The 12,386-nt window shown below is 37.7% G+C and overlaps 2 protein-coding genes across 8 annotated transcripts in view; both read left to right on the forward strand.

Annotated features, from left to right (window-relative positions):
• arhgap23b (Rho GTPase activating protein 23b) overlaps positions 1 to 12,386 on the forward strand; it is a 551,994-nt gene that overhangs the window by 358,077 nt on the left and 181,531 nt on the right. The window lies entirely within an intron of this gene.
• LOC309485636 (piggyBac transposable element-derived protein 4-like) lies at positions 4,878 to 8,768 on the forward strand (the record flags this gene model as incomplete). Its single annotated transcript, XM_082152568.1, has 4 exons — positions 4,878 to 5,608; positions 7,021 to 7,107; positions 7,332 to 8,012; positions 8,711 to 8,768. Exons 1-4 carry the CDS (start codon positions 5,460 to 5,462, stop codon positions 8,766 to 8,768), a joined length of 975 nt encoding a protein of 324 aa, XP_082008694.1. The 5' UTR covers positions 4,878 to 5,459.

Here is a 12,386-nt window from a genome sequence, read left to right on the forward strand (position 1 = left end):
TGCAGTTCCAGTGTTATGCAAAATACTACCCCTGAGCTCAAAATGAACCGAGAGCTGTTACTGTTACGTTTTTTTTTTTTTTTTTTTGGGCCCCAAACAACAAGAGCAACAAACAGCATTTATAAACTATAAATAGACGTTTATAATTTGCTGTAGCGTATCAGGAAAATAAAATGAAAAGAATATATGCGATCAAGACAAATACAATGCTAAGCAATTAACATGCTAACATAACATAGCATGAGTCAAAACCTGTTCAGTTCAGAACTTAGTCCAAAAATCATATTAGACAAAATTGGACAACATTTGTAGAAGTAACTAAAAACTGTTTTACATATACTTCAAATGGACAAGCAAAATAGTGGACAAGCAAAATAATGTACAGTGAAAATTCTGATATTGTTGGAATCCGCATAAACCAAGGAATGGAACGACACCAAGAAAACTTTGGACAATATTTTCAAAACTTACAAGCCTTTTTTTGCTTTAAAAACCCCTTATAGCTTTGGAATGCTAGGGGGCGCTGAAATCAAACTTCTCAGGTACCTTCAGGACACACACTGTCAATGATCCATACTAAATTTTTTGCTAACATGAAAAGTATTAATAATTACAACAAATTAAAAAAGTGGCATTCACAGGTTCAGTAAGACATTCTGAAAACCCACATACCAGTAAAAAAACAGTCCATTTCAAAAGGGCAGCTACTGTAATGGGCAAAGTCTTATGCAAGACATTAAACGTTATCAGCATGAGGAGAGTAATCAGGTGAATTAAGAATTTTGTTTCTAGGACAAAGGGTTCAAATTCTATAATGATAAGAAAAGTGTCACCTTTATTAAAGTTTATACCTTTATAAAAGTATAATAAATAGAGCCACAAGCAGCTACAATCGGGCTGCCACCACCGCTTAAAAAAAAATGTGCACAGCTGAGGCCACTGACCGCGAAACCACAAAAGTTATATCCATGGGATCATTTAAATTTAGATTAATTTCATGCCAATGTCATATGTCATAGGTCAATTTTGAATGAGTGTGAATGAGTCATTTGCAGCTCATAATTTTGGAAGTCAGATTTCGTTGTAAACTAATTATATGAAACCATGCTGCCCATGCACTACAAATGAACTGGTGCCTTTATTTTGTGTGATTTATTTATTTCAATTTTTTTAAATGAAAAGGCCTAAGAGATTTATTTTAATGTAATGCAGGCAAAAGCACACAGCTATGATTGGTTAAACGCTAAAATAGAGTGTAAAATAGACACACAAACACTCTACCATTCTATAAAAAGCATGTTTTACCTTAAAGGTGATGATACACGGGGCAACTTTTTGAGCAATGTTTCTGGTCAATGTTGCCATCAATGGGCAACCAGGTGAGACAAAGGGCCCATGACTGATCTAAATTATCCTGATAGAAATTTGTTGCCCATTCTCAATGGGAAAGTACCTAAGCAACATCGCTCGGCAACATTACCCAGTAACAAGCCTTAAAAAAAAACCTCTGTTAACCCTCTGAGGTCTGAGCTGTTTTCTGGCCCTGGAGGTGTTCTGACATGCTCTGACATTTGTGCTTATTTCTGTTACTTGTGACATTGTCATGGCTAAAGTCTTATTACACTGTATTTAGCACAAACTCTGCTACAATAATATATCAGCAGCATGTATGTAAAAGTTTGTAGTTTTGAGATAATGACATTTATGCGTGGTTTGTGAAAATACCCAAAAAAATTGTCACTGAAATAAGGCCATGAAACCCATACTGATTATTTCTTCACAAGACTTTTGAAAATTGTATCACGTAGCCTAGAATATTTGCTCCAAAACTATGTGAAAATCACCCTGACTGCTCATTCAGATAAGACAATATATTGATTTAAAATTTCTAAGACGTGTTTTGTGTGAGAAAGCCATATGCGAAGAGGCGTGATCATCTCATGAATATGTAAGCCTTCAACACCTGAGAAAGACAAAGACACTCCCCTAACTGCCCTATTAGGAGCGATCAGGCCCTGTCATTCAGAGCAACCTTGCACAAAGAATGAGGAGATTTAAAAAAGAATGGCTTTTAGATTGTTTGGATTTATTTACAACACAACATAATCCAAAAATACACAACAAATGACAAAAGAGCACATTGAAAACAATGATCCAAAGACAGAGACCTTTGTGCCATTCCTAAAAACATTGTACATACCTTTCATTTCCAAGGTGTTTGATTTTCACTTTACCATGTTCATGTACAGAGACTCATGTGAATGTTGAAGTCAGCAGGACTCAGTTGCATCTGGTCCCTGAAAGAAAAGAAAAAAGTGACATACTGGTATCAAGAGAAACTAGGCCTGCACGATTTTGGGAATACATTTTAGATTTTTCTGGTAAAATTGCTTTTTAAAATTCACAGAATACACACACACACACACACACACACACACACACACACACACACACACACACACACAAATGTTTCCAACAATATATAATATAATGAACACCATGTTTGTTGTGCCTTGTGCCTGCATACGCTATGTGCAGTACTGCATAAAATAATTATAACAATAACCTATAGCAGCCTATAAATCTTCCAAAAGATTTCAGTAACAATGCTAGAGAAAAATATATTGATTATCTTATGTTACTTGAAATGTTTCCATTCGTTATGATGATATGAAATGAGATAATAGTAAAAACATAAAGCCTAATGTTTGGTGCATTTTTCCTTTCAAACGCAATCGCGCTCCAAAATATGATACATTCAAACGCACAGCGCGCTCCAAAATATGATACATTCAAACCCACAGCGCACTCCAAAATATGATACATTCAAACCCACAGCGCGCTCCAAAATATGATACATTCAAACGCCATCGCGCTCCAAAATATGATACATTCAAACGGGATCGCGCTCCAAAATATGATACATTCAAACGCCATCGCGCTCCAAAATATTAAACATTATGGTTATACATATCTATGTTTGAGCAGATATCCACAAACAGTATTTAACAGTAAACACGGGTCTAAATAGTATAATATTCACCATATATCTAGCAACAGTTCAACTGCAATGTGAAGTTTATGCAACAATACCATAAACGAATAAGAATTTCTTACCTTACATCTTTCTTGTCTTCAAATCGCGTTCTTCTTCTTCTGAGGTAAATCCAGTAAGCTCAGACGTGTCTTCCAAACTCGACGAAAAGCAGAGACTTGTGAAGTTTTTTGGTGTTTTGTGTTTGAGGTAACGAGGGCGTTCGCGTCCCATGTGGACGATTTGCATGTGAATCACTTTTGCGCGAGTGGGCGTGGTCGAATTAAAAATAATTAGCAAGCGTTTGAGATACTGGACATCCTGTTGGTTTTATACAAATTACTTAAACAGAGGATATTTGTTTTCAGTTTGAATCCGCTCATTTAAAAGGACACACTTAAATGTGTATAAAGGTATATGGCTCATAAATGTGTGACAAGTATTCGCTGAGTTTTGTTTCAGTTTATAGACGTGCTCAAGAAAAAAAAGTTCACCGCGACGGAGAGGCAGAACGCACACCCGGTTTATTTTCTTTATTTTACAAAAGCACAATGTTTTGATTTGATTGTAAGTGGACACATACAAAAGTAGAAATATCACAGATTCTTTTTTTATATTTCTTTTTTCTGTATAACCATAAATGACGGAGTAATTTAAGTTTATTGTATTACAATGTGAAGAAAATCCAGCAAAACGCGGGGGCGCGTTTGCCGACCTCAGAGGGTTAAAAAACAACAACTTGCAACCACACGTATTACATACTGCCCTAGTAACTTTTTTTCCCTTACTTTCCAAGTGCCAAGGGTTGGTAGCCTGGATGCCAGCCGAACTTAGCCCCGCCCACAAAATGTTTAGGTCGGGAAGTTCGGTCTGGACTCGCTCCGTTGAGGAGCTATTATGCCCGAACAAAAATTGTTCGGACCAATCAAATTGTCAGGGCGGGCTTTATATGATGATGGACAGATGAGCAACGTAACGTAATCATCCACGTCACCAACGAGCGCTTGGGTTGAATTCGTTTACAACAAAGATGACTGCCGCTGGAGAATTGTTATTTCACGAGTTCACACTTACAAATAAGTCAGATAGAATAAATGCATATTTGGTATGCTGTCCGAGGAGAGGCTCAGGGCTCGGTATTCGGCCCGAACCCAAAGTAGGCTACTCCCCCCGTATTCCTGGCTGTGGAAGAACAAGCCGAGAGTGAGTGGAGGGATGCTGAAAACTGTCAAGGAATGTTAGGTGAGTTGACAAAGTGAATAAATATATGCTTCCTCTCATGCTGATCGGGTAGACCAGAAGGTCATTGTTTGATGAGTTGATTGGATTGATTATTTGAACGTGCTCCTCTCGAACTGTTTATAAAACATTATGTGTAGATTCCGCCATCGCGTCTGTTATAGAAGATATCGACAGCGCATTCATTTTAAAAGAGGAACAGAGAACCACGATCAAGGCATTTGTCGATCGGAAACATGAATGAAAAACATACGTTAACTTACTCCGTTGCTCTGATTGGTTATAGGTCTATCTAATTGAGTGCAGAGGCATTTTCCTTCCTGGTTCGGTTGAAACACGCCCCATAATGAAAGCTCAATGGAGCAGTATCAGACTCACATTCTGACTAGAATCTGAGTATGATGACGTCAGGCTAAAGGGTTGGAGTTCCTGATAAAAATAATTAATCAAAACCATAGTTCTAACAATTAAAAAGAAAAAAACTTCACCTAGGGATTGAAACCAATTGCTTAGAATGGAAACGAGAACACTACACACATTTTTTTTTAATATTGATTCCATTTCAGAACAAAAAGGGCAGCCCACCCGTACACTCCGATTAACCCCCTGAGGTCGGCGGTATCGCCGGCGATACCAGCTCGCTTTTTTTTTTATCAGTTCAAAAGAGATTAATTTTGCTCTGTTGACTTTGATATTACAAACACGTTTCATACATCAATCGATTCTGTTAAATGTGTATTATTTTTGTGTATACTCACAATAAAAACAAAGTGTTTTGCTTTTTGACAAATAAAGAAAAATAAACACGAAGCGAGTTCTGCCTTCTCTCTGTCAGTGTAGTCCATTCTGAAACGCGTCCGAAAATGAACTGTAACTCAGCGAATACTTCTCACACAGACACGTGAGATATGTCTTTATGAAGCTTGAAATCTCTTCTTTTAAACGAAGTAATTTATATAAAAAACTCATATTCTCAGCTTATGTAATCCATTTGAAAGCAAGGAGAGGTACCGTTTTTACGTTTCCCTTCATTAAATTTAATGACCTGAGGCCGCCCCGCCCCCGGCGCTATTCACATGGTAAATAGTTTAGGTAATCTATTTGCATCGCACACGCCCCCCGATCAATGCCATAAAAACACAAAGTCTCTTCATCAGATTCACTGATAGTTCATCGCGCTCCGAGGATGGCACGTTTCTCCGGTAAAGACGCCCTTCAGATGATTCTGGACAGCGAGGAAGAATTCACCTTTTCCTCAGAGGAAGATTGCAACTGGGACGACGAACGGGTGCATTTTCAAGAGCGAATTGATCCCGCCGAGGATACATGTTCTGAGTAAGTTGTTTACTGTTATATAATTATTTTTCTGATAATATAGAACTCATATGAATTTTCAGACTATATTTTGCCTAGTTTTGGCTAGCTTTTGACATCTTACAATTGCCTTACAATATCCCTAACATTCGTGTATACGCTCAAGTGTAAACTTTTTTAAATGTAATATTGCTCTTTAAACATATTTGTATATTAAATATATTTCACTCAGTTTTGATTAGCTTATGACACTGGTTAAAATGCTAAAATAGGGGTGGTAGTGGCGCAGTGGATAAGACACATGCCTTTGGTGTGAGAGACCCGGGTTCGAATCCACTGTGAGACACCAATGTGTCCCTGAGCAAGACACTTAACCCCTAGTTGCTCCAGAGGCGTGCGACCTCTGACATATATAGCAATTGTAAGTCGCCTTGGATAAAAGCGTCAGCTAAATGAATAAATGTAAATGTAAAATACTGCCTTATGCGTAATGTAGCATGTTTGTGAATATCTGCTTGGGTGTAATGTGATTTAGTGCAAATATATTTCAGCCTCTGGTAAAATATGTGATAGGCTAAGGCTTCTGTCTAAATACATTATATTTTTATATAAATGTTCGGTTTTGGTTAGCCTATGACAGTGTTTATCATGCTTCAATACTGCCTTATGTACAGATGTTTATGAATACAGGTGTACATTTTTTAAATGTAGCGATGTGTCGTTCGCGAACGATCCGTTCAATGCGTGCGTCACTAAATGCGTGCTGTAACGGTCACCAGCTGGAGTGCCCTTGAGAGCCACCAGAGGGCACTCCACACCGGACTATCATATTTACTCACAGACTACAATTCCCATCCTGCATCTACCTGGACTGATTACTTCATACACCTGCACTGCACTGATTACACACACACCTGCACCTCATTCACACACACATAAAAGCCACTTCCACACTCCACTTCTCTGCGAAGTATTGCATTGCCCCGGCGTACAATTTCTGAGCGTTTATTCCTGTGTTTGCTGTTCTCGTTTACTGACCTTGGACTGTGTATCTCGACTCCTGATTGTTCTCTGCCTGCCTTTACCCGGATCGCTAATTGGACTTTGCCTTTTGCTGCCTGCCCTGACTTCTGCCTGTGACCCCGATCTGCTCTGTGTTCTCTCCGTTGTTCTGTCTGCTGTTGTTTTACCCTGCCTGTCTGACCACTCTAAATAAAGCTGCAAATGGATCCCTCCTCGTCCGCTGCATCATTACACGTGCGGTGTATATCGCCCATCAACAGATACTCGTGGTGACGCGGTCTACGGCCCATAAATAGATATTTCTCCATCCTATGGCCCATCAACAAAACATTGTGTGTCCATAACCATCAATTGCTCATTTACTTTGAATAATGTATGCTAACAGTTTTATTTTGCTGTTGTTATTTTAGGAATGTGTCAAGCTCTCCTTCTCCAGCACCCCGCAGAGGGGCACGCAGGTGTCGTTCAGTTCTCAGTGCGATCGAGAATCATACTGAGTAAGTGCATAGACGTAATATTTTACAGATGAAATGTAGCCTGATTGTGTTTACAGCGTCATAATATAAAAGTAGCCTACCTATTCTTGTGTGAAATGACAAAAAAACGTTGTCTTTTTTTATCCATGGCCATTAGTGATCGATAATGATAATACAATTTCTTTGATTGTGTTATCAGCATGCTCACGTGTTTTTTTTTTTTTGTGTGTGTGTTTTTTTTACAGATGTGACAATGAACATGTCCAAGCTCCTGTCCCGAAGAGAGCCAAGGCAAACAAGCAGGCAAGCAACAGGCAGTCCACTCTGGCATGGAAAACAGAGACTGATGTTGACATGGTTCCACAGACTGTGCGCTTCCGTCCTGCACGGGACACTGGACTGCAACTGAGCCCTGTTGACTCACATTCACCCATGAGTCTATTCAAACAATTTTTTTCAGAAAGTGCTGTCTCAACTCTGTGCCACAACACCAATGCTCAGGCTGCCAAGGCAACTGCAAAGGGCAGCAAATATAAATGGACAGATGTCAGCATCAGTGAGATGTATAGATACATTGGGTTGCTATTTTACATGGCCATGGTGAAGGTCAGCTCCATCAGCTCCTACTGGCGGCAAAGCAGTGTTTTCTCCGTACCCTTTCCAGCTACAGTTATGTCCCGGGACAGATACCGCATCATTTCATGGAATGTGCACATGAGTCACCCAGATGCAGATATGGATAATGACAGAAAGAGGGGCACACCTGAACATGACCGTCTTTGCAGGGTCAAACCTCTCATGGACACGATCCGTCAGGCTTGTAAATCCATCTATCATCCTAAAAGAAACTTAGCTGTGGATGAAAGAATGGTGGCATGCAAAGCACACACAGGTATGACGCAGTACATGAAAGCCAAGCCAACCAGGTGGGGTTTCAAGTTGTTTGTTCTTGCAGACTCATCGAATGGATACACTGGACTTTTCTGTGTACACCGGAAAGAACAACTTTCCCACAGGCCATGGACTGCCATATGATGCTGTAACATCTCTTTTAGACCACACATTTTTAGGTTCTGGGTACCATGTGTACATGGACAATTTTTATACAAGTCCAAAGCTCCTCAAAGACTTGTTTGCAATGAAGTTTGGTGCATGTGGGACTTACAGGGACAACAGGAAGGACTGCCCTCGGAATGCAGCTAATTCACTCTCTAAAAAATCTTCCAGGGGATCCATCAGGTGGATTCGTGATGGTCCTCTTGTATTTGTGAAGTGGATGGACACACGAGAGGTATCTGTCTGTTCTACCATCCATCCTGCTTATACAGGAGACACTGCGCAGAGGAGGGTGAAAACGCAAGATACATGGAGGACAAAGACATTTCCATGTCCTGCACCTGTGACTGAATACAACAAACACATGGGGGGCGTTGACCTGTCTGATCAGCTGATACAGTTTTACACAACACAGCACAAAACCATGAAGTGGTACAGAAAGATTTTTCTACACTTCTTGGACATTGCTTCCACCAACTCTTTCATTGTGCACAAAGAGCTACATGGTAACTTGTCCCATAAAGAGTTTATGGAGCAACTTATCACAGAGCTCTGTGGTGTGTCACAGAAAACGGCACCAAAACCGACCGATAGTGACCATGTACCAGTTCCAGGAGCTGAGCTGACATCAAATGACAGGGATGTTGCCACAGTTGGTCGCCGCTCATGTGTGCATTGCAAAGCAGTGCGTGGTTAAAAAAAATTAACACCATGGAAATGCCAGGCATGCAATGTTCACTTATGTCTTCAACTGAACAGGAACTGTTTTCAAGAGTGGCATAAAGATGTGTGACTGTGTTCAGATGTGTGTGCTCTGCTGACCACCTTCCACTAACCATCAGAGTTCAGAAATCATTCTGATATGAATTTTTTTTCTTTTTTTTTGCTCACATTTGATTTGCTTAGAGCCCGCATCAACGGGGCATAAGCATTTACTGTGAGATACCTGCCTTTACTTTTGTTTATTTATCGCTCACAATTGCTTTGTTTATAGCCGACTGATTATTTTTTTATTTACTGTAGAATATACTGCCACATCAAATAAGCTTTTGTTTAGCAATTTCTGCTCATATGTTCTATATATATATATAAAATACTATTTTTGTCAAAAATAACGTCATCAACTAAGATGTTAGCTGTTCCAATGTTGGCTATATTCAAACTAATGAATACATATGATAAAATGTAGGCCTATAATCATTTTTTTACAAAGAAAGAGTACACTTGAAATATTGTTGAAATTGTAATTATTGTTGTAATTGTAACCTTTTTAATAAAATAGCAAAACATATTTACAAGATAGATGTAAGCAAAATCTTAAATGGTCAATAAAAGCCTTCTTCTAAATATATCTTTTGTCCTTGCATTGTGGCTCAGTCAGTGTCACACCTGAATGAATGGCTAATTATGCAAAGTGGGTGGGACATTGTATTCTCAGGTGTAAACCACTCCTCCTTCACGCCCCCTTGCATATTGGCTTTCCAAGCAAAACCTGTCTTACACAATTTAAATCAATGTACTGTTTTATGTGAACGATAAAGCAAGACTATTTTCACAAAATTTTGAAGCCAGAACCCGAAGCGATAACATCCATTAGTCAAAAGTCTTATTGACGCATATTTAGTATGAGTTTTGTGATCTTATTTCAGCAACTTTCATTTTTATTTTTTTCAATAACCACGCATAAACATTATTCTCTTAAAAATACAAACATCTACATACATGTTGCTCACATATAATGCTAGCCCTGTTTGTGCTATATAGAGTGAATTTACACCTTTGCCATTAACATGTTTATAGATAACTGAAAAAAGCACAAATGTCAGGGCATGTCAGAACATCTCAAGGGCCCCAAAAACACATCAGACCCCAGAGGGTTAAGATGCACCACATGTCTGTTCGTAGCTGTTACTCCATGTACAATCGTCCATTGGAGGTCACCTGTCACCTCTACGGTGTACATTTTAGGACATCCTCAGACCTCAGACATATGAAGACAAGGCATCATGCCTCAGACTAAAAGGCTTCAGTCATTGGACAAAACGGCATCGCGCCTCAGACTGAAAAGCTTCAGGTCTCAGGAAAAACAATGTCAGGTGTCAGGTCTCGTACAATTAGGCATCAGATGAAACAGCCTCAGACAAAAAGGCATCAGACATAAAGGCATCGGACGAAACGGCATCAGACAAAAAGGCATCAGACATAAAGGCATCGGACGAAACGGACTCAGGCATAAAGGCATCAGACAAAAAGGCATCAGACATAAAGGCATCGGACGAAACGGACTCAAAGGCATCGGACGAAACGGACTCAGACATAAAGGCATCGGACGAAACGGAGTTTGGAGGTTCGCATTGCCCCGCCCCATGTGACATCACATGTACGCGATTCATAGCTCGAAAGAACGCTTTACTTGATACATTTCTAAAGTCTCTAAGGTTGATTAAAAACAAGAAAAGTTACAGATTCTTGAAATATTATGATGACAATACCACTGATGCATGTTTCCTCTGTGTATGTCTTTCATTTATTTATTTTATATATGTGAAGCTTTACATACTTGATATAATTTAATTCCTGTAGAAGTTATATGTCCTTTATATCCGCTTGTTATCTGATACATATTCAATAAAAAATAAAAAAAAATAAAAAAAAATAAAAAAAAGAACGCTTTACTTTATGATAGTTTGCCAACATACAAGCTAGCTAGTTGAAATATGTAATCTAACTTTTTAAACGTGCAAATAAAACTCGTGAAATGCATGTTCTCTTCTGTATACAACATAATTAGTGTAACATTTAATTAAAGCATATATATATATATATATATATATATATATATATATATATATATATATATATACAGTATAGGCCAAAAGTTTGGAAACATTACTATTTTTAATGTTTTTGAAAGAAGTTTCTTCTCCTCATCAAGCCTACATTTATTTGATCAAAATGTAATATTGTGATATATTATTACAATATAAAATAATTGGTTTTCAATTTATTATACTTTAAATTATTATTTATTTCTGTGATGCAAAGCTGAATTTTCAGGATCAGTACTCCAGTCTATCACATGATCCTTTAGAAATCATTCTAATATTCTGACTTATTATGAGTGTTGGACACAGTTCTGCTGCCTAATATATTTGATGAATAAAAGGTTAAAAAGAACTGCATTTATTCAAAATAATAATATAAATCTTCTGTTCTTTACTATCACTTTTTATCAATTTAACACATCTGCTTATTGCTGAATAAAAGTATTGATTTATTTAAAAAAAAAGAAAAAAAAAAATTACTGACCCAAAATTACTGACCATTGTTGTTACAAAAGATTCATATTTTTAAAACATTTGCTTCTTTTTTTTTTTTTTTTTTTTTTTTCGTTTTATTCATCAAAATATCCTAAAAAAGTATCACAGATTATGAAAAAATATTAAGCAGCAGAACTGTTTCCAACTTTGATAATGAATCATCATGTTAGAATGATTTCTAAAGGATCATGTGATAGACTGGAGTAATGATCCTGAAAATTCAGCTTTGCATCACAGAAATAAACGATAATTTAAAGTATAATAAATTGAAAACCAATTATTTTAAATTGTAATAATATATCACAATATTAAATTTTTTCTGTATTTTTGATCAAATAAATGCAGGCTTGATGAGCAGAAGAAACTTCTTTCAAAAACATTCTCTCTGTCCTATAGCATGTATCCCATATTGTAAAGGGTTAAAAACTTTTTTTGTTAAAAAATAATTATTTTTTGTATATGTTTCCAAACTTTTGGCCTGTACTGTATGTGTATATATATATATATATATATATATATATATATATATATATATATGCTTTAATTAAATGTTACACTAATTAAGTTGTTTACAGAAGAGAACATGCATTTCACAAGTTTTATTTGCACATTTAAAAACTTAGATGCCATATTTCAACTAGCTAGTTTGTATGTTGGCAAACTATCGTGGAGTTAAAGCGTTCTTTCGAGCTATGAACCGCGTAAATGTGATGTCATATGGGGCGGGGCAATGCGAGTCCGTTTTCGGCCATGCCTTTTAGTCTGAGTCCGTTTTGTCCGATGCCTTTATGTCCGAGTCCGTTTTGTCCGATGCCTTTATGTCTGATGCCGTTTCGTCCGATGCCTTTATGTCTGATGCCTTTTAGTCTGAGTCCATTTCGTCCGATGCCTTTTAGTCTGAGTCCGTTTCGTCCGATGCCTTTA

The sequence above is a fragment of the Leuciscus leuciscus genome, assembly GCF_965113295.1.
Source record: "Leuciscus leuciscus genome assembly, chromosome: 21".
Lineage (NCBI taxonomy): Eukaryota > Metazoa > Chordata > Actinopteri > Cypriniformes > Leuciscidae > Leuciscus > Leuciscus leuciscus.